Raw genomic sequence first — 22,968 nt, forward strand, 5'->3', positions numbered from 1 at the left:
CCCTAACACCTTTTCCTAAGCGATTTATTTTGCAACTGGGCCACTCATAGCTTGAACATGAAGTCCTGGTTGCATGAGAATCAATGAGTCAACGCCATTATTTTCGTCTGGCAAGGAGGCTGACGAGAGTATTGGTCAAAATTGAAGTTAACATGGGGGGTTGATTTGACTGTAGTTCATTCATTTTAAACTGGCAAAGATTTTCGTCCCCTTTTAATTTCCCGTACCCCTGTGATGGAGTGTTATGGCTCTGTTGCACTTCGTGATTAGCACCGTATTCTAATAGTCTCGCCATAGTTCGGCATTCAAGATAGAGATGCCAATTTTATGCCAAGTAAAAGCGAATTATTGTGCTTATTACACCTTGCAGTCGTCTGTGTTACTTCAGTCATTTTAATATTACTATACTCTTCATAAATAACTTGTACAAAGCGATATCTGCCAGCCGTATTAAAAAATAATTCGGTAATGAAGAGGTGTTAAGAAGGAGAGTGAGTGAATACCTTAGGACATGTCAATTCTCCTTGCAAAAACGAAGTATTTTTGTTCCCTCGTGAGATGTAAAAAATATGTAAATAAATAAAGAGGAAGGGGGAATGCAGTATCATCCAGCATTTCCTGTTCTTAGTGATACCTCAGTCATGACGCAGAATCACAAATTTACTTAGTATTTCCAGTCGTAGGTAATATTTTAGCAGAGATGAGAAAAAAAAAAAGCAAAACAATTTTCCTGCATCTTAAATATTAGATACGAACGGAGTATCAGATTTTTATTTCCTTGTGTTACACGACTTCAGGAAGGAAGGGTAAAGAGAATAAAAGGTACGCAAAATCTTCCCATGTCTCCTCTTCGTACTGTTAATCGTATTACGAAAGTATTATCACCAGCAACTTTTTTTCTAGATCGCCCAGAATATTCCCGTGAGATAGGTGTTGCCAGGGAAAATATTCTTAAAGTTTCCCAAAGCTAAAGATCGTTTGAGTATCTACCTTCCTCTTAATTCGTCCATCTGTCAAACAGTTCATTACTCGAGTGGGTAATAACGTGAAAAATACCGTAAAAGAATATGGTTGATCTTTATATTTAACTGTTACGGTGGCTTGTATAACGGGAATAAATTAGTGAGATCGTTTGTGAATACAAGGGACGCCGAGAGCCCGCCAGAACTCTCCCGAATATAGTGCATGAAGACATAAATGCATGAGAGCGCGGGAAAGGGAGTCAGTGTTCAACGAGCCTTCGGAGGGAATACGTTACTTATAACTGGTGCCACGTCTAACCGCTAACTAAACCGCCACAATGTCCGGCTTCAAGCTTCTTCCAGTCGTGCCATGGAACTTCAGCGTCATCGATCAGGAATTCAACTCCATTCGGGATCACTTCAACGCCGAAATGAAGAGGATGGAGGAAGAGATGTCGCGGTTCCACAGGGAGTTTTCTGGCTTTAAGCAAGTCGTTCCCGCCCCTGACAGGTAGGTGTGAGAGAATTACACATGTACTCTAGTCATTTTAATTTAGTGCAGATTTGTGCCCCATTTGCAGCTGCATTTCCCTCAAGTCGATGCCAGGCTTATGCAGTACTTTGTTCCCGGCTTCTTCGTGACTAGTACCATACACTAGTGATAATCTCTAGGTATAGCTGATCATTCAAGATGGAGCGATAGCAGTTTTACCCCAGATTTAAAGTGAACAGAATAAAGTTACATAAATGATACAGATCTAACAGTCCCCACGAGGCGGACCCGCATCCTACGGGACGCATCATATTCAAGTGTCAGCCTCCTAGCACAGTGCTGAACATGGAGAGATGGTATTATTACGCCAAGTTTCAGTGAACAGGGTATAGTTATAGATATTTCGACTTACCGGTCCCTACGAGGCGGCTCGGTTAACATATGGTTTAGATTTTCCCGCGCTCCCGCCATTACTACTGCGCATAGGCAACTCCTTGTGTGTTTTTTGTATTTGTGTAACGTTTCACGTAGGTATATACGGTGTTATGTGGTTTAAATGGGGGAGGGTGAGGTTGCGCATGGCGAGGGCGGGAGCAAATGCGCATGACAAACCAAATGCACGCCACATCATCTTCAAGGACAATCTGAGAGAGGGGGGGGGGAGTTAAAATTTGAGCCAGTTCCTATAAATGTACAGACCATGCAGAAGCTTCAGAGTTCTGATGAGGCTTGAACGTATTTAGCGCGTTTCCGAAAATCTTTAGTAAGGGACTGACGAACAATCTGGATCCTACGAGATCTCCCCCCCCCCCCCCAAAAAAAAAAAAAAAAAAAAATCTTATGGTATCTGGAGTATATTGCACTAAATTACGCGATTACAAGTCACATTTCAGCCTAAGATTTAAAATAGTTCTGTGTTAGCAAGAAGAAACGAGTAAAATGGCTCCAAACGACCTGAAGAGGTTGAACTTGAGCGCAGGTGCAAGGTTGATTGGTTTATAGAGAGCAGGAAGCACGTTAAAGCATGATGCGAGCCTTCTTGTGTGTGTGTATGTATGTGTGGAGGTATAACCTAAATATGGATTTGAATGAGGGAAGGGGGTGGGCGTGTGTGTAGGTATAAAATTACGTGGGTAGGCTGAGAGAGAGAGGTTGGGGAGGGGGGGAAGGAGGAGGTGAAGTGGGCACAAAGAGAGTAGAGAGGTGAGAGAGAGAAGAGGAGAGAGAGGGGGATTGGGGAAAACGAGTACAAAGAGAGAAGTGGAATGCATATCATGACAGCTTTTTCCAGTTACATATATTACATAACGATAAGTTCAAAGAATAACTACTTACCTCTGTTTCCAAACGTAGCGCTGTTTCATATGACTGAATCATTAGCCGCTAAAATACTACTTCAGATGAGTAGGAACTATATAGTGAAGAGAATAATCACATTACTGGAGTCACCAATAAAGTTTTTGCACAGTCACTGGGTTCGTACGGTAAATATATTTAAAAAAAAAAAAAAAAAATTGGGATATAACGACAGCTGTAGTTCTTGTGCGGTTAGGAAGCTTAATAACACCTCTTCCTGATTCTGTTCCGTTACTGTATTGTGTGATATGCAATCTCATCCAAAAGATATGAATAAAAAAAAAAAAAAAAATAGTAGTTTTGAAATAAATCGTTAAGAGGTGCTAGGGAGCCTCTTCACCCGGAACTCGTGTAGGCCATGTGAATGTTAATACTGGTACCGTTAAATGATCAGCAAATTCAGTAGAGCAGACGATAAACCAAATCACTGAAAACACTGAAACGTAGTCCAAGTGAGATGTAAGCACTTTTGGGAACTAAACTGCACTGAATATCTAGGTTAGCGTAGTACCAGAATGTAGGGATCGTTTCACTTGCTTTTGGTTGGTTAAATTATTTACGCCCCTAAAGTTGACTCTCTGATGCCCGCAGTACCGTCTTCTTTTCTGGTCGAAGCAGGTACTACTTTAATGGTCACTGCTCCTCTGAACTGTCTGCTTGCATTCCTCCACTTCTACGACGGGCGCGTAGCACCCGTCTGGCAGCAAACTCTCATCCTTTTTCTGTCCAACTCTCTAATGCAAGAGTTAACCGTTACTCCCAGTCTTTCATTTATGCAACAGGTCAGCTCTGGAACTGTCTCCCTCTGTCTGTATTTCCTGCTGCCTATGATCTCCAGTCTTTCAAACGCAGTGTGTCCAGGCATCTCAAAATGATCGGATCTTGAATTTGGCTCTATATTGTATTTTGTTTTTCTCTTGGAGGGAACTGTTACTGCGGGCTCATGGCCTTTGGTTCCTTCTTCCTCGCATAAAAAAAATAAAATAAAATAAAATAACGATGTTCTTGTACATAGTGAATTTAGTTACGCGAGTCAATAACGTGGAGAGAATTGAGAATGAAAGATTGACGTAATGATGTGAGTTGGGTTGGGGGAGGGGAAGTTAGAGACAGAGGAAGAGATGGAGGGACGGGATGCGCATACGAAAACTCATTTAATTAATATACCTACAATTACTAAAAGGAATAATAGTAGAGGGAATGGAAAATGAACGATTGACTAGGAGCGTGTTGTGTGAAAGGGGAGAAAAGGAGGAAAATGAAGACGATTTTATTCATGTTTGGAGAGAGATTTCAAAGTGGAGGGGTTAGATATAGCCTTCATTAATCCATCCCTCCATTATTCATCTTCCTCAGCTGAAAAGCATTGGGAGTGGCAGAGATAAACATGACGTCACCGAGTGGGAAGGGTGAAGAGGCATTGAATAAACAGTGTATGGGCGTGTTTACCCTTCACACAAACAGTGGTGACCGGATTAGTCTCTCTCTCTCTCTCTCTCTCTAAATTTAACCATGCATTTATCATGCCCACTTATTTAACTGCATCCTCTCTCTCTCTCTCTCTCTCTCTCTCTAAATTTAACCATGCATTTATCATGCCCACTTATTTAACTGCATCCTCTCTCTCTCTCTCTCTCTCTCTCTCTCCACATATATTTAACTGCATTTCTCCCTCCCCCTCATGCACAGACACCTTGTTATATATTTAACCGAGCATTTTCCCTCTCCTTCACCCTCACCTTCACTGTCACGGCACACCCAACATCAATTACTTCCTTGTCACAGCTGCATTCTCCTATGGGATATAAAGCCAGCCAACATTATTATTATTATTGATATTGTTTTCTTGACTTTAATGTGCTTTAGTATACGCTTTTTCAACTTAATTTCCATGTTTGTTACTTTTGATGATTCTAATATGTTGATTTTGTTGATTGTAAATTCCTTCTTTCAATTTCAGCCCCGCACCAGCGGGCCCCACCTTCGGCAGTTGGTTAGAGGGCATGAAGTCCCCTTTGGTTCAGGACTCCGGTAACAGCAAGCAACTCAAGCTGCGATTTGACGTCAGCCAGTACAAGCCAGAGGAAATTACCGTTAAAACACAGGATAATAAGTTGTTGGTAAGTTTTATTTGCCTTTCCTCCTCCATTCCTTCCTTCATAGGCTACCCCTGCTGCCCATTCTTTATTGCTTTCCAAACTCCCCTCCCCCCCTTTCTGTGTGTCTGGAGGGATGGAGTGGAGTGGTATATGAGAGGGTAGTGTGAACTGGGGGTAGGGCAGTGAAATGGCGGAGGACAGGGCGACATGGAGGCGATTGGTTTGTGGCCACCTGTTAAGGGATTAGGGCGTCTGGCACTATAGATTATTATTATTAGATAGAGCCAGGATTCCGGGGGCTTGAATGATGAGTGAATGAAAGTGTGGCCCATTGAATTGGGCAAATTTGGGCTGTCTGAGCATTGCTACTTCTCACCCTGCCCTAGGGTGGGAAAGGAGGTCCGGATGATGGTGATTATTGCTGTATTCGTTGATGCTAGTAGTAAAGTACTAATTATAATAATAAAACAACATTCCTTGGTCTCAGCCACCCCCAAAATAGATAATTGATTTAGGACAGTGGTTTGTATTAGATGGTGTTGCCCCAGACTCATCTTGATGTGAACCTAGAAGACTGCTGGCTTAAGCTGCCCATCTGCCAAAGCCATCACATGAAGGCATTCCTCTCCAGCATTACTGTGTTTGTAAATGAGAGTATCACGTGCTTAACTTGCCTTCTCTTACAGGTGCACGCCAAGCACGAGGAGAAGACAGACTGCCGACATGTGCACTATGAGTACAACCGTGAATTCCTGCTTCCCAAAGGCACAGACCCAGCCACCATCAAGTCATCACTCTCCAAGGATGGGGTGTTGACTGTGGAAGCTCCTCTGCCTGCTATTGCAAGTGGCGAGCACCTCATCCCCATCAAACAGAGCTAAGATGAGAATAAGAAGAGCAGGGGGAAGAGAAAGACAAGGGAAAGAAGCCCCTCTGCCAGCTAGTATTAAGGAGAACGAGATGAACAGGTGTAAAGAATGAACCGAGACAAGAAATCCCTCTGCCTGTTATTACAAGTGAAGGACACACTGCCTTAAAACAGAGCTAAGGAGAAAGAAGAATGAGGGGGGAGAAGAAAGAAAAGTGCGTTCTTCCTGCCATCAAAGCCAAGAAAGGTGGGAAGCATGAGAAAAAAATTTAGAGAAGTAGATAGGCAGACATAGCAGGTAACGGGATAAGATTTGGCAAAGGAAGAAAATAGAAAGAGCAAAAGTATGATTAGGAGTGTTCCATAGTTTTTTTTTTTTTTTTTCCTATAAGTGAAGGATTATTTTTTTATTTTAAGGGGAAAATGAGAAGGTAGAAAGGTAGAAGTATGTAGGGCAGATACGTTTCAGTGTTACAAAGGAAGTCAAGGTTTAATGAGATAAGTTTTAGGTTTTGTATGAATATCATTAGCTAATTTAAGATATGGATTATTGTGTTAGAATTTCATACAGTATTTACCATCAATAGGTGATTTATTTGAAGTTATTTCAGCACCTAATTCTAAATCACTAATGTTACCCATTGTTATAGTGTGGTTTGTTTTCCTGCCGAGAATTTGAATTATGGGGGCTGCAAAATACATCAAAACACTAGATTAGTATTGGAGTCTTAGTAAGAGTAGAATCAACATTGACTATCATAACAGCTGTATCAATTAATTCATATGCATGTACGATTTGTCAGTACGAGGATTTCAAATTCAAATTTTGGCAGAAAAATGACCTATGTGCCTGCTAGATTTGTGAATTTATGTGAAGAATGTACCCTAGGCAAGTCAGTGTTACTTGAAGTTGGCATGGAAAGAGCCTGTTAAGTTTATCTTGAGTAAAACTTTATTTTCGGCAGCTATGTACAGTCAGTACAAGAAAACATACATTTGTTCTTGGTAACTACTGTAAATACACTATAGCTTATGATAAGGGACATGTAGTACAGCAGTGAAGAAGAAGAAGAAAAAAAAAGTTTCATATTTAAAGCAGCAAGCAACCCTTTTTTCTTAATTATTCTATTACTCCATTCTTTTTTGTCAGTTTAAATTGGCCAGATTGTTGGGCAGCAATTCGAAATTCAGCCCCGTTTCTGACTTTAAAAGAAATTAACTTTTTTGCTTTGCTGTCTGAACGGATTTGTGCGCCAGGCATTCAAGACTTCAGAATTAGTTTTGGAATTGGTGTATAAATTGTATGAGAAATAATGAAACAATAAAATAACCAGACCTTTCCCAGCGTTTTTCTCTTGATATTTCCCCTCTCTGTCTTGAGTGCTGAGGTGTAAGAGATTAACACTGAATTCCGCTATACTCATTTCACTTGGCCCTGTATTGGCGTCTCCATCGTGCATACTTCTGAGCTGTAACAATATGATACCAGCCAGGAATCTGTGCTATGGAAAGGATGCAGCGTTGTGGCATTACATTCTGCCACAGAACTAAATGAAATAAGCTAAAATAGGACATTATGACCAGGCTGAATGAAAAAGCTATAGTAATAAAACAGTTATGGAAAGTAGAGTTGTATTCTGCCATTGAGCTACAAGAAATAAGCTGCAAAAGGACAAATCTCCAACTGTGGTAATGTGAATAAAGAGCAGTACATGAGATCTGGGGGTGATGGAGAGGTTTTCGAGCGATGGCACCGATATTAAAGAGCAGTGGACTTGCCTGGTTGATACAAAATGTCCCTCAGGCACTGCTGTCTCACCGAAAGGAGGATGGGGGATTGGAAGAAGGGGAGATGCCCTGCAGTCCATCGGGTTCACATACAGATGAGCCTGAGGTAACTATTTACTACTACACTACCACTAAAGCTACTGCTACACAATTATGTTAGTGCTACACGTCTAATGTTACTGAAGTACCACACACTGGCCATATCTGACTCCTTAAGCTGTGTATAGCCTAATATTCAGGTTTACAGCTACCAGACACCTCACTTCGCAGCAAATATTCTGTTAGTCTTTCTGTATATACCCAGACGCTCTAATCCTGCGAGGGGTGGCCACAAACGAATCACCTCCATGTCTCTGGCCCCTGCCGCCAGGCTGCCCTCTCAAACTTACACCACCCCTCTACTCATCTCCACCGTGGCGTAGCCAGCTCTTGACGAATGGTGAGGTGGGGTGAAGCGCTATTTTGGGAGTTCAGTGCTGCACAATGTCCGCGAATTAAATCCGACACTTCAAATGGGGGAGGGCAGTGGGGGGGCAAGGGTCTGACTACCCCCTATACCCCACGTACAGTAGCTACACCATTGTTCCACCCCATCTGCACCTCATTCACGGTCCCTCTCCTTCCCCTTCATCCTTAGTCATACACTCCTGGTCATTCTTCAATTGTCTATCTATTTTCCCCACAGCCAAACCACCTGAAGGTACATCTAGTGCTTTCCAACATTACAACGCCCACACCACTTAGGAGACATAACCTACCGTATAATTCTTTTGATATGTAGGCTAAATAAGCAATTTGCAGCAGCCTTACAAGACCTATGCCCTGTTTACTTAAAATAGGCGTAAAACTGCCATCTCCGTCTTGAGTGCTGATCTATAACACGAGAGTAACACCATGATTCTACGGAAAGGGTGTCAGTTCTGCGCAAGATTGTCTTATCTTTCAACTTACTACGGGAATTTTGTTGCAAAAGGACGAAAATATCCCAGGTATGTGATTTAGACTGAATATTCCCACCCATTCTGCCTACATCTCACTGTTTAAGCCATTTCACTGTCACCCTCAGACTATCAACTTTTGGCTGTATAAAATCGCCTGGGGTTAACTGGAATAGAGTTATCCCAGTCATGTGTAATGATGACAGCAAAGACACACGGGCTCCTAAGGACGCACTTTCAGATGAACAAAATATTTGCGAATTCTGGATTGGAATACTAAAGTGATTAATATTTGCTGTTAATTTTTAACTTAAGACGAAAGGTACAGTACTCTCCTCCAAGACGAGACGCAAATGATTTCGTCGATATGATATTCAGCTTCACGAGTGTTATCTGTCTGTTTCTAACGGAAATGCAATTGGAATAATAAACCTGGATGCATTCCTGTCTTTCAAATGTAAATCTTTCCCGAGAAACTACCGCGCAAACGCTGAAATCAAGCAACCAGTTGATTCCAAACGATCACGCAGGTACAGGACACAGCCCGTCAGTTGCCCTTTGGCCGACGTCAAAGGGGGTGGCTGCGTTTCTCGTCTCTGGGCATAGCACCGTATCCTTTAAAATCCTCAAAAATGCCATTCAGGTTCATCCCCATCATGCCGATGGACTTCAACGTGATAGAACAGGAATACAGCTCCACGCGTCAACAGTTCTTGGCGGACATGAAGACCATGGAGGAAGAAATGTCACGTTTCTGCCGCGAGTTCTCAACCTTTCAAGAATCCCTCCCCGCTCCAGAAGGGTAAATATCGAACTTTTTTTTTCAGTGTTATTTTTGCCAGCAATCCTTCTTGTGATATTTCTGGTATTATTTTGATTTGCGACGGATTTTTGTATTGTTTTTAACGTTACTTCAATCGCAGCCAGTAATTCCCTTGGACTTTTTCTCTGCTGTTTCAGTTGCGATGTTTTTTGTTAGATGTTATTGTATTCTGTTTTAGTCCAGACTCCTTTGACCTGGTTAAATTAGTGATTAGTTTGGGTCGGATTTTGTATGCTAACACCATCAAGTTTCAGCCTAACATTCCTTTGGACTTAGTATGTTTATTTGAGACGTATTTAGTATCTACCTGTAATTTTATTGGACAGATATTATCAAGTGTTTAAGTACGATATTTTAGTTTCGGATCATAATTGCTTAAGGCCAAATCTCATATTTGCAATGGTCAGTGTTAAAGTTGTTTGAATGGATTAGTCTTATACATTAGACTGATCAGGGTAATTAGGTCAAATTTTTAGCATTATTTTGTACTTTCTTGAAACGTGAGTATGATTTGTGGCTGATGAATGTTACTCGTAGGGGTAGGTAAGTGATTTGAATTATGGAGAGAAGTGGAGGAAGAAACTTTATTTTGCACGTTAGGCTACGTCATTTTGTCTTTGTCATTTATATATATTGACTTCATTACATTTTAATCGACATAGCCTGCATCTTTAACACACAAGATCAAAATTGAAGTAACCAGCCAAATGTATCGCATAGGAAAGGGGGTTGATGAAACCAAAGCCAACTCGAGTCTGATTCGGTCCCCCTTTACCCCTATTTAAGTGATTTAATGGCAGAATAATATAATACTACGTGCATACATCGTTTCCTTAACGTGTATTCATAGCTATAGTTGTTTTATTTTAATTTGGCGCCGATTTCCGTCCTCTTGTAGCTTTGCCGCGTAGTTCGGTGGCAGAAAAAGAATGCTACAACTACTCGTACATCCTTTCCGTAGCACTTCGTTGTGATACCTAAGTTTTAGTGTTGATCTCATGTTATAACTCAGTATTCATGACTGAAGGATGGTTATTTTAGTCCAGCTTGTGGGGAATGAGTATAGCAACATTTTTGTCCCATCTATAACAACTTGACATTCGCTACGGAGAGCAATTTTAGTCACCAAGCAATAGACTGATGCTCCTCCGCGTAATGAAGTAGTGTCCTCTTGAGTCACGTTCCAATTATTCTTTAAGATGAATTTTCGTTTCCCACAACTCACCCATCATTTTTGGACGCTGTTTATGTACTATATTCAAATATTAATCTTTGTTTTTGATAGCTTAGTATTTCTGCTTTTGTTAGTTTACACGCGTATGAATACAAATTTCCTCGGCGTCCTTCGAAATGGCGAGTGGAAAGACATCTTTATGTCCTATTCTAAGTTGTTGTAACCGTAGGGGGGGAAGTTTAAAGTAGCTTAAAGACGAGAAGACCAGACTGCGCATTATGAAAGCCTCCTGAGTAAGGTAAGAGCACAAATGACGAAGTCGGTATTGTAAAAACGCCGTAATTAAGGCTCCGTTACGTTTGCAAGGTGTTATTCTCTAGGCGGAATTCTGTTGCTGGGCTTTATTCTGCAACAAGGCAATATTATGTAGCAAAGGCGATATTTTGTGGCGAAGGACTCCAGTGGAAATACGCCGCAGAAGCCTTACTGGACTATCCATGGTTGCATTACCGAATAAACTTATTATAAAGGCTATATTCTGTGGCAAGGGGCGATAATTTGTGGCAAACGCGATATTTTGTGGCAAGGGCGGTATTCTGTGGCAAGGGCGGTATTCTGTGGCAAAGGCGATGTTCTGTGGCAGAGGCGATATTCTGTGGCAAAGGCGATATTCTGTGGCAAAGGCGATAATTTGTGGCAAATGTGGTATTCTGTGACAAAGGCGATAGACTGTGGCAAACGCGATATATTTAGACAAGGGCGATACTTTGTGGCAAGGATTCACGATTATGTATCAGTCTTGCTAGACCAGACGATTTATTCAGCTTTAAGAGGTTCCTGGTAGTGAAAGGGTTATTGCAGGCTATAGCTAACTCCTTCCGTTCGATGTCTTGTCTGAGGTGAATAAAATCATCTGAGATAAAAAGAATAAAAACGGGATTGAAGGGGTTAGTGCATATAGACGACTACTATCACCTTCCAGTACTACTACTACTACTACCGATACTATACTTTTACACTACTATTACTACTGCTAATTACTACTGTTGGTGCTCTCACCACCACTACTGCTACTGCTACAATTGTTCTGTCATTTTCTCCCAGAATGTGAACTGCAGTAGTCAGTGATTATCGAAGTCCCTGATTGCATTGAAAGGATCTCATAACATAGTGATTTCTTGTACCTCCAGACGATTTTATTGACCTTGATTTCTTGCTATCTCTGGACGATTTTATAAATCTTGAGGCGACCTTTTGTAGTGAAGGGGCAATTTGAAAGCTGCATGTAACTTCCCAAATTCGAAGTCTCCCCTGACCTGAAATCGTCTGGAGAGAGAGAATTATACATTAGCGTGTTTTTGAGAGAGAGAGAGAGAGAGAGAGAGAGAGAGAGAGAGAGGGGGGGAGGGCGGGGGGAGGGATGTTGGATTACGGAGAGTTCAGACTAGTGGGACCTCCCTAACAGTAATAAATATCATCATCATCATCATCATCATCATCATGAGGTAATAGGAATGAATTAGACATGGTAGTACAGGAGGTTGAATGTGGCCGGATCAAGTCAGGTGGTTTGACGTTATCTCTGTGAATGATGTGCCATGCGTGTTATTGGACTTCAGGCGGATCCAACCGGTATGCTGAGCTGTGCAGGTTAACTTCCTTTGCAATGGTACCTTTGTTTTCATCTGACGGAACTGGTCCACACGTCATGTTTGCATGGAATTAAGCCTTAGATATGGGGTAACAATGAGTCTCCTTGGTTCCTTGTCAAATTTACCCTCAAATCTGACTCCACTAAGCCATCAGTTGAGCTGAAAGGAGATTAATCGTGGTTACATGGAATGAAGCCCTAGTTATGGAGTGAGTCTCCATGGTTACTAGTCAAATATACCCTCATGTGACTGCACCTAGCCATCAGTTAAGCTAAAAAGGGATTAGGATCATCTGGTGAGAATAAATGCACTTGTTTAGTCTTGCTTCCTCCACGCGATTTTATGGCAAGGGAGGGGTTTAGGGTAGTTTGAGTAGCTTCTGAAATTTCGTAACAACTCTTGCTTAGCGATTTATTCTTCACATTAACACCGGATTAATCTCTTGTATATTATGTAAACTATTGATAAAAACGATGTAAGCACTACCTATATGTAAACGATGTAACTAAAGGAGTAGAGAGGTATATGAGAGGGGGGTGTGAGCTGGGAGCAGGGCAATGAAATGGGGGACAGGGCGACATGGAGGCGATTTGTTTGTGGCCACCCCTTACGGGATTAAGGCGTCTGGCAAGATAGATAGTAACTAAAGGATATTCGGGTATAATATACAGAATAACTCGGTAAGAATAAGGTCACTCGCCTTCAGGGATTATATACTGCGTCACCGTCTCGCCAGTCGCATTGACCAATGCATGTTACAGGAGGCGGATCGAACCAGAATGCTGTCTGGTTAACTTTCCTTTACCATTTTATTCACTGCCAGACATTATCTAGTTTTATTCATTTTACTAACATGGAAGACCGATTATAGTGAATGTGACCAGTTTCGTGTTAGTCAAACCGGCATTTTGAACCGTACCAATTAATCCCTTTTACCGGTTTTATTTTAGCTCTTCATAGTATGTAATTCGGAGACTGTAGGTAGCTAAATCCCATTCTCTGTATATACCTCTTTCACTCAAACGTTGCAGCTCTCCATCCTTTCCATGGAACTTCGTGTTTAGTATTGCATTTTAGTGTTAATAGCTTGTTACAACTGGGTGTTCAGAATGGAGAGATGGCAGTTATTGATCAGCTAAAACGGTCTTGGTTCATTTATCCTGCCTCATCAATGATTCTTGCGTCCTCCATACGATTTTATTCAGCTTGGGGAAGACATGTAGGCCTGCTGGTGTTAACGAAGGCTGTATTTAATCCCTGCAGTTCGATACGTGTTATCAAGCTGAATATTACGCGCTTCCATTCTGTTTCGGTTCAGCTTGGAAAGGGCCCACAACGATGAAGGATTAATATATCTGCCGTATGTAATATCTGTATACCTTAGCTATTTATTGCCATCTCTATAATATTTACATTAATCCCTTTGGTTCGTTGTGTCCAAAGTATTTAAAACAGCTTCCAGACGATTTATATTAAAGCTATATAGGGAGAACCTCAAGTAGGAAAAGATTGATATGCCGTATCTATATCTATCAGTTATCTACATCTAACCACAAATTCGTATATTGTCCTGAGTTAAAGCAGTTTCCAGACGATTTATATTCAAATTAATGAGAACATACAGTAGTAAATGGTAATGAATGCTGTATCTAACCCCACCAGTTCGAATAATAGGGAATAAATTGGTAAAGATGGCAAGAATGAAAAAATCTTTTTGAACTGTTAATGAAGGCTATATCTAGCCCCTCCAATTGGGAAAAAATGTATCTTAAGGTGAATAAAATCGTCTGGAGTTTGTAAGAATCTCTCTCTCTCTCTCTCTCTCTCTCTCTCTCTCTCTCTCTCTCGTGGAAGTGAGGCAGCAGTATCGAACCTATCATTCATGGTGGGGGTGTATTAGATCGACCATTATATTTTATTCAGTATATTGGCTGACCGCGGAGGGAATTTTTTTTGGTAATATTTATTCCTGTTACTACTGGATTATTTTATTCAGTTACGAGGAGAGCTGTCATTGAAGAGGTCAGAGTCTGCATTGACGTTTTCGTAATTTCATTCACGCTAGTCATGAAGGTTAGTATGCGTCACAAGTGGGTTAAGTAAAGCACCATTTAGAGGGAAGAATCTTTATTTTCTTTTATCATGCGGCTGCATAATAGTCTCCGAAAGTAGTGAAGGTACGCTGTACCTTCCATTAAAATAGTTGGGGATGCACTACCGTCTGTTAAAAATCAGAGTACCGACTATGAAGTAGTAGGGGTACGCGGCACCTTTTGGTACCTGCAGTATAGTGGCGTAGGTACGGGAGGTTTGGGGCGGGCTCGCTGGTTTTGCTGGCTCTTCCACTCTGCCAAGCGATTTCCTGTTCGTTGCGTGTACGGCTCAGCGTTATCAATATTTATCGGTACCTGCAGAAAAAGGCCAGACAGGAGGTGGAGAGATGAGATACAGAAATTTGCGGGGAAAACGTGGCAAAGATTGGCTCAGTCAAGGAATTCGTGGAGAAGGTTGAGGGAGGCCTTTGTTCAGCAGTGGACTTGTAATAGCTGATGAATATGACAGTATTCATAGGTACAGTTAATTTCCCACCAGCCCGTCTTGTCACAACATTGTAGACCTCTTTGTAACCACGATCCCACCAGTTTCTCGCTGCTTTGCCCGTTTCTTCGCTAGCAGTCATTCAAGCAAATTTATCTGTAGGGATCAGTAAAATTATTACACAGATTTACCTTTTTTTTTTTTTTTTTTTTCTTTGTAAGGAGTAATCAATGTTACCGCATTTTTAAGGGTAACTAATGAAGCTGCCGTTTAAGGGTTTTGGACCTTCAGATGTGTAGATATTGGTAATGTTCATTGCTGCAGGAAATACGATCATAGCTCTAGCACGGTTCATGTATTATTACTATTTTTATCATTATCATTATTGCTTCATTTTCTCGACCACCAAGCGATCTCCCAGTGGTGGAATTCTTAGAGGGGTTTGCGGCAGAACTACACAATTCTCTCTTGTTAGTCTTGTGATTTTACTCTAATTTTGACCGCCTGTAGGGAATTTTAACCAGCTAAGGAGACAACGTAGTGAAGGAATTAGCGTTTCTTTACACCCAGATTAAATACACAGCTCAGTATGTTTCGGCACTTGGGATTCATTCGGGCGAGGGATATGGCCAGATGCGATGTTACCTATGCTAGTAATATTAAAACTACCATATTTTCCACGCCATTTACCATAGAATTGTTTCTGGCGTTACAGGGAGCTAGTATCACCCCTCGAAGTAAGGACTGCGGCATATGAATGAGTTTAATGACAATAAGGACGACAGAATCACGTTGATTAGCGATTTATGGCATGTTTGAAAATTGGGCTTGGAGTAGGACTTAAGACGGTTGATCTGGGGGTAGGAATTACGGCCGTAATGAAGTGTCCATCTTTTATTATATAATATTTCGCGTACAGAGTTCTCAGATAATTTTTGATGGAGTTTAACATTTCTGGAGGCTTAAGTGGTGTAAATTGTCGTAAAACTTCCAACCATATTTTGAAAACGTACCCGACACACCACCTTGTCAGACATCTGGCATCAGCCGGCTCCGTGCATCACTCGCAGCTCTCAGTCCTGTCAACAACATGCTTAATACTATTTAAAGACTCAGGTATCAATAATTAACTCATTCTTTTGTATTTTGTCATTTTGATGTTAGTATACGGTACAGTAACTTATCAAGTATTGTAATTGACCAACCTGTGGGGTGTTTCTCCAGCAAGGCATCCATGTTGATTGTGGCACCAATCCGACCTGCACCATGGCCGCTGCCAAACTGGACCCTTCTCTTCCACACGAATCTGCTGCTCGTTTGACTTCTGTTTAGTGTAAATTCGAAGCTTCAATTGGCTCTAAGTAATACACGGTCTCCAGTTGGCAGGAAGTAATACAGGGCCTGCCAGAAGTAGTGTAATGGGATTTTGATTCAAGGGATATAAAGACTTGTGACAGATCACTTTAAACACGACTGGGGAATACTTAATAAGTCTGAATATTCCAGAATCAGCATCTAAGCCCTGTTGATGTATTTTACATAGGCCTATGTTACTCACTAAATTCAAATCCGTACACCTTTTGTTCAACCCTGTCTTTTATAAATGTGAGGTTGATTTTTATCCATTTTACGTAACTATGTGCCGAGAAAGCTTTAATAACTTGGTGTTAGTGGCATAATATCCTTCCCTACTTCATTTCAGCAGCACTAAAGTGGTTAATTACTTTTAGCTATATATTTTTTCGTATTTATAAAAATTCTTAGCCATATTTATAAAGATTCTTAGTTAATACGTATTTTTTGTTTTTCCTTGCTTGAATGATTGGTAGTTATGAGTCAAAGCAGAAATAAACAAGCAGTGTTATGCACGAGTTATTATGACTACTGTATGATATTCTAATACCCTACCCAACCTTCCCCAAATTTAACCAGTTCTAACCTGACGTAGCCATACCTAACTTAACCTACCATATATTCCCCCATTCTGACCCTTCCCAACCTAACTACGGCAAACCTATCCAGAACTAACCAATCCTGATCTAACCCAGCTTAACCTCTTTTACTACCATAGTGTATGTCATTAGTCTATCTAATATGTATCTATTCCCAGACGCCTTAATCCCGGAAGAGGTGACCACAAACAAATCGCCTCCGTGTTGCCTTGTCTCCCGCCAATTCACTGCCCTGCCCCCAGCTCACACTCCCCCCTCCCTAATATACCTTTCCACTCCATCCTTCCAACTCATCCTTGGCCTCCCCCTCCCTCTCCCCCCCTCCACCTCACTCACATACACTTCCCTCGTCAAGCTCTTGCTCTCATTAGTACTTTCTTAGATTTCACCTAACTAGTCCTAACGACCTAACTAATCCAGACCTATCGTGAACTAATCAGACCCAACCAAAACAAGCTTATGCCTTTTTTCACTCTTACATTTCACCTAAGTTACCCAGTCGTAACCTCACCTAACCATACCAGACCTATCCTGAACTAACCAGACCTGACCTAACCCAGCCTAACCTTTTTTTTACTAGCTGATATTTTCACTTTCTCCTTGCTGCCACCAGACTTTGATTTCACTTTTTGAGAGAGCCCTTCATAATAAAGTGATTAGTCTTTCTCAAACCCTCTCCAGTTTTCTCTCTCTCAATCTGAACACAGCCTGGTGGTATCAAGAATACAGAAAGGAATGAGTTCTAAAATACTATATCAGTTTTTTATTCTCATTGGCTACTGTAAATGTGGGGAAATGACAAACAACTTTATAAGTAGCAAAAGAATTTTATTTAGTAATTTTCTGCAATTAATTGAGGAGCTAGTAGCATACAAGAAGGAAAATTATGTCTAAAAAAAGGCTCCTTATAATGAGAACTGCCTCAAAGACAAACTACATGTTGAGACAGAGGGAGTTAAATGAACAGGTAGACCATATTATAGTCAGATCAAGGATGTGTGCCAATATTCCATCAGCCTTTTCCATATAACTAGTGCTCTATATGGTGGTTATACTGGCAAATCAATCCATTGCTAGCAGTAAACTTTGATGGGCAATTTCTGTAGCTGGGGCACTGGCATATCAAAATCAGCTTCATAGTAACTTTGACAGGCAATTTCTGTTAGTGGTAAGTGGCCGTCATAGGCAACACTGAACATCTGATAGGCAGACTCATTTATTGGCAAATTAACATCATAAGTACCTGTAGCACTGGAACTCTGGTATGGAAATTTTGTACATAATAGCCACACAATCATTACTAAGGTAGGAAATGGTAGGAAACAGCCACAGGTAGCCAGAATCCAGACTGAGACATTTTTACAGATCTTATTACCCAGCATTTTTTTTTTTTCCCCAACAGTTTCCAGCTACTGTTGGGAAGTAAATAGCTAGTTTTGGTTAGTGTAGCTCGCAGTACATAGAAAATTCTGTATCAGTTTTACCATTGCCATCCTCAGTATGGGAACTCCTTAAGAGGAAACACAGCATCATTTTTATGTATGCTTATAGGCTACACTATGTCGCTGTGCCATTTGTCATCAGGCGGACCTCTATCCAACCCATCCCCCCATATTTCCACCGTATCCCTCCATCTCATCCTTGACCTCCCCTTCCCTCTCTTCCCCTTTCACATCACCCACATACACTCTCCAAGTCACTCTCATTTTTATTCCCCCCACCTATCAAACCATCTCCAGACACTTTTTCTAATGGTTTCTAGCGCATCCACAGCAACACCTCTCAATGCTCCATCACTTTCTCATTTATCTGTTTACTTAACAGTGGGAAAGAATGCATTTATAGAGATATTTATATAGTACTATCTTTCCCTGCAGTGAGGATGACTCAAACCACAACTTACAACTACACAGCTGGCTGGATGAAGTGAACTCTCCTCTTGTCGAGGAGGACGGCGACACCAAGAAACTCAAGCTGAAGTTTGATGTCAGCCAGTACCAGCCAGAGGAGGTTACTGTCAAGGTTGCTAATAACAAACTGATGGTAAGGATTTGGCATACTGTGCTTGGTTGTTGTTTCTGTGGTCTGTTTTCACCTGGTAGAGATCTATAACGCATTTTTCAACTTGGTGGCCAGGTGTAGTCAGGTTGGAGGATGAATTTGACAACTAACTATAGAAATGCAGAGTGAAGAAGTCTGTGGACACTAGAATCAAAGAGAGTGTACTGAGATGGTATGGTCATGTGGAGAGAATGGATAACAGTCTATCTATCTATCTATTTATTGCCAGACACCTCAATCCCGTTTGGGGTGGCCACAAACAAATCGCCTCCAAGTCGCCCTGTCCCCCGCCATTTCACTCCCCTGCTCCCAACTCACACCCCCCTCTCTCATATACCTCTCCATCTCATCCTCGGCCTCCCCCTCCCTCTTTCCCCCTCCACCTCACTCACATACACTCTCTTCGTCAGTCTTTCACCCTCCATCCTCTCCACATGGCCAAACCACCTCAGTATGTTCCTCATAACGCTTCCTATCACAATAGATTCGTGAAAAAGGTATATCTGTGTGAATTTGAAGGAGGGAGGAGGCGAGGTAGGCCAAGGAGAAGGTGGAGGGATTTGGTGGATGAGTATGTGAGGAAGAGAGTTATGGAAGTCGGTGAGGCTAGGGGACTGACAAGAGATCGAGCTGGCTGGATGAATGTTGTGAGAAGAAGTGCATGATCAGGGATTTGGCACCCCTTTTAACATGACAGCATTCAGATTGACTCCACCGGATACGTTTATGCGAAACTACAGAACGTGGTGAAAGTTTTTGGCGTATCAGATAGAGCCAGGATTCCGGGGCTTGAATGATGAGTGAATGAAAGCATGGCCCATTGGAGTGAGCAGATGGGCTTTCTGGGCATTGCTACTCCTCACCCTGCCCTAGGATGGGAAAGGAGGTCCGGATGATGATGGTGATGACGACGACTAAAGAGACTCATTCCTGTCCCCTAAGAGGACGATGTGGACTGCAGGGGAGAGATACCTTCAGTCTGCAGTTCGTTGGGTTCGCATTTGGATGAGCCTAGGGCCCCAGCAACAACAACAATTATTAGACTTATCATCATCAGCATTGGCAGCCATGATTAGCTTGAGTAAATTATTGCTGGCATTGTTTATGATAGATTAATGGTGAGGGTCTGGTTTAGCTGGTTGCGGTTTCTCATTTACATCTGACGAATCTCTGCATTGTTATGCCTCAGTATTATCTACAGCATCATTTTCTTATGCTCACTGAAGGCCTGGCCCTCTCCCTGAGGATGGAGTTAGCTATAACTAGCTATGGTGGTTTAGTTGTATTGTAATGGGGACATGTATCATTGACTACGAATACGACACTTCCCAATTATTTGTCCAGCCAGTGACTTGAGTCACAAGATGACTACTCACCCACCCAGGCTACTGAGGGTCCTTTATATACTGTACTTTGGTACAGTGCATTGGATCTTTAGAACTGCCCAGTAATGCAGTTGCATATTATGGGTTCATTGCTATGCTGTACTGTACAGTATAATTATCATATGGTATTTTGAATTTTTTGCAGTCCTGTCTCTAGAAACAAGGTATTGTACTGGAGTACAGTACCAAGTACAGAATATATTACTGCTGGGGAACACCAGCATAGGGCCATAAGTTAAACCAGTAACAGAATGCTCTATCCCATTAAAAATCCTTGATCAGCATTACAGTTGTATTCTGGCTGTTGCCAGAGAAATATAATAGGATTGGATGATGGATGGATGGCTGGTAGAGAAATCTTCAGCTGTCCATGATGTTTTGTTCACCATAATATTTCCATCAAGAACCCTGTTCTACTTTACTGTTATGCTTTGCTTGTTGACCTCCAGATGATTTGGTATGGGATACCAAGGGCTCCAGTTTATAAGCTATTGTAGTTAACTTTAATGCAGTCTTTTCATCCTTGGTTTTGTACTTACAGGTATATGCCAAACATGACGAGAAGACTGATGAGCACAAACTGTACCACGAGTACCACCGTCAATTTATGCTGCCCAATGGTGTGGATGAGTCAGTCATCACATCATCGCTGTCCAAGGATGGGGTGCTCACTGTAGAGGTTCCCCTGCCAGCAAGCACTGATGAGCAGGATGTCCCCATTGCAATTGAGTAAAGCATTATTTATTGATCACCTTGCTGTTGGCTCCTATTAGCCCATTCAATCATGCTGTCTACAGAGGACTGAATCATAGGAGAGACTTTGCAAGGAATTAGGTAGGCCATTATTTTTGTTCCACTTGAGTAAATCATTATAGAGTTTATTGATCACTACAGAATTTTGATATTGTCTTCTATTAACTATCTCTTGTTTGCTTTCTATACACAAGCTTTTTCAGTTTATGGTAATTTTTCAAACTGCATGGGATAGGTACAGCTCACCATTGTTGTGAAAGTAAACAGAGTACATTGATCAGTCATGATACTGGATTTCATTAACCCTTTGGCCATGTTGAAAGGATGGAGATTGAGAGACTAACAAGATTGTATGTGTGTAAGCATGAAGGGTAGCCAAGGATGAGATGGAGGGATGGATGTGGGGAAATACATGGAGAGGAAGGGGGTGTGAGCTTGAAGGAGGGCAGAGGACAAAGCGAAATGGAGACAGTTTGTTTGTGGCCACCCCTTATGGGATTAAGGCACTTGGCAGTAGATAGATAGGTAGCAGAGTGACATACATGACTTTTGTTATTTGTACTGCTATATAATTTTTTAGTTTACAAAACCTCCCACGGTAGTGAAGGAGTTAACAAATGCTGTAGCAATCCTGTCCTACCATTTGTGTGTGTGTGTGTGTGTGAGAGAGAGAGAGAGAGAGAGAGAGAGTCTTTTGTTATTACCATCATGAGTGGTATTAGTAGTAGTTGCAACCTCAGGCTCATCTGAACATGAACCCAGTGGACACCCTGAAATTATCCTCCCACAACAGTCCATCCTTGTGTTTTGAGGGGATAGAGAGGGTGTTGAAGGACATTTTCATAACTGGATAGTATAGCCACTCAGATATACCAGTGCCTCCACATGAAAGCATCCCTCTCCAGCACCAATGTGTATTTCAAGTTTAAGGTGTTAGGTACACTCCATTATTATAATCCAATTCATGTAAATCTGTAAAATGTATTATCTTACTTATGGCATTAATACCTCATCTTGTGTGTGGGTAGGAAAAGAGGGGTTGAGCTGATGATGATGATGATGACAGTGAATATTGCCAAATCTCATTAACCCCCACAGCCCAGTGATATCATTATTATTGATATTTTACACAGGATTTTATTTGGGTTAGGAGATACTATTTGAGCTTTGTTTTCATCAGTATGAGATTATATGCCAGTAACTCCTTCAGTGGGACAGCATCTCGTATTTTATTCTTGTTATTGTCACATATATGATTAGCTTATTTTTTTTTCAGTGTGAAGGATTTGTTAAAGTCTACATCACCCTTGTTAACTGTTAGGGTGCGCTGGCTTACTGAATTTGTGTGTTCACTAAGATGTAGATTGTATTTTGTTTTATTCGGGGGTAGGATTGCAAAGGGCAGACCAAAAAAAGACCTGGGATGAGGTCATACAGTGCGACCTCAAGGATTCAAGGATAAGGGACTGAGTAGGGAGGCTGCCAGAGATTTAGCAGCTTGGAGAACAGCCACTAGGTAGGTAACCAAGGCTGATGCATCCAAGCACGTTGCAGCTTTATGTACGATATGAACAAACAGTTTTATTTATAAAAAAAAAAAAAAAAAAAGGGAGATGTAATATACGACCATCATTCATCCCTTTGTCTACTGGGGGCTTTCCTAACCCGAGTAAAATCGTCTGCTAGAAACAAGAATGAAAATGGGTCATCACACTCGAGTGGGTCAATAATAAAACTAAAAACGTGTGATTGAATTACATACCATCTAGATCCCTTGACATTTTTAGTGTTGTTGTTGTTGTGGCCTCGGACTTATCTGGGTGTGACGCAGGCTTAGTTTTGCTAAGAAATATTGTACTTGGACACCTGAGCAGTGGTAGCCAGTTTTGTTGTTTGCTCAAAAGCCCAGGCTCAGTTTCGCTAAGAAATACCGTATTGTACTTGGACACCTGAGGAGTGGTCTAATGTACTTTGGAGTGACGTAGCCACTTTGTCACCTGTAATCGTGGTGGTTGTGTGTATTGGCCCCTGGGTAGTGATCCACTTTACCCGCAGTACATCTGTGGAACTGTCAAATACCCTGACTTCTTTATGGTTTGGGCGTGTTTTACAGCTAAAAGTGTTGG

At 41.5% G+C, this 22,968-nt stretch overlaps 2 protein-coding genes across 2 annotated transcripts; both read left to right on the top strand.

The window, feature by feature from the left end:
- The first annotated feature begins 1,216 nt into the window (after nucleotides 1–1,216).
- LOC145407569 (heat shock protein beta-1-like) lies at nucleotides 1,217–7,118 on the top strand. The gene is made up of 3 exons (XM_080278493.1): nucleotides 1,217–1,473; nucleotides 4,772–4,931; nucleotides 5,597–7,118. Exons 1-3 carry the CDS (start codon nucleotides 1,301–1,303, stop codon nucleotides 5,789–5,791), a joined length of 528 nt encoding a protein of 175 aa, XP_080134619.1. The 5' UTR covers nucleotides 1,217–1,300; the 3' UTR covers nucleotides 5,792–7,118.
- A 1,973-nt stretch (nucleotides 7,119–9,091) lies between these two features.
- Nucleotides 9,092–21,129, top strand: LOC145407388 (alpha-crystallin A chain-like). Its single transcript, XM_080278323.1, has 3 exons — nucleotides 9,092–9,306; nucleotides 18,521–18,686; nucleotides 20,631–21,129. The coding sequence occupies exons 1-3, from the start codon at nucleotides 9,137–9,139 to the stop codon at nucleotides 20,820–20,822; spliced, it is 528 nt and encodes a 175-aa protein (XP_080134449.1). The 5' UTR covers nucleotides 9,092–9,136; the 3' UTR covers nucleotides 20,823–21,129.
- Nucleotides 21,130–22,968: the final 1,839 nt, after the last annotated feature.

The sequence above is a fragment of the Coenobita brevimanus genome, chromosome 73 (genome assembly GCF_032717465.1).
Source record: "Coenobita brevimanus isolate Jiangsu-jjx chromosome 73, ASM3271746v2, whole genome shotgun sequence".
NCBI lineage: Eukaryota > Metazoa > Arthropoda > Malacostraca > Decapoda > Coenobitidae > Coenobita > Coenobita brevimanus.

Excerpts from the sequence above, each read along its gene's own strand:
- LOC145407569 (XM_080278493.1), top strand. The coding sequence starts at position 1,301 with ATGTCCGGCTTCAAGCTTCTTCCAGTCGTGCCATGGAACTTCAGCGTC. Across the intron at positions 1,474-4,771 it reads GTCGTTCCCGCCCCTGACAG|CCCCGCACCAGCGGGCCCCA; the intron begins GTAGGTGTGAGA and ends TTTCAATTTCAG. Across the intron at positions 4,932-5,596 it reads CACAGGATAATAAGTTGTTG|GTGCACGCCAAGCACGAGGA; the intron begins GTAAGTTTTATT and ends CTTCTCTTACAG.
- LOC145407388 (XM_080278323.1), top strand. The coding sequence starts at position 9,137 with ATGCCATTCAGGTTCATCCCCATCATGCCGATGGACTTCAACGTGATA. Across the intron at positions 9,307-18,520 it reads TCCCTCCCCGCTCCAGAAGG|TGAGGATGACTCAAACCACA; the intron begins GTAAATATCGAA and ends CTTTCCCTGCAG. Across the intron at positions 18,687-20,630 it reads TTGCTAATAACAAACTGATG|GTATATGCCAAACATGACGA; the intron begins GTAAGGATTTGG and ends TTGTACTTACAG.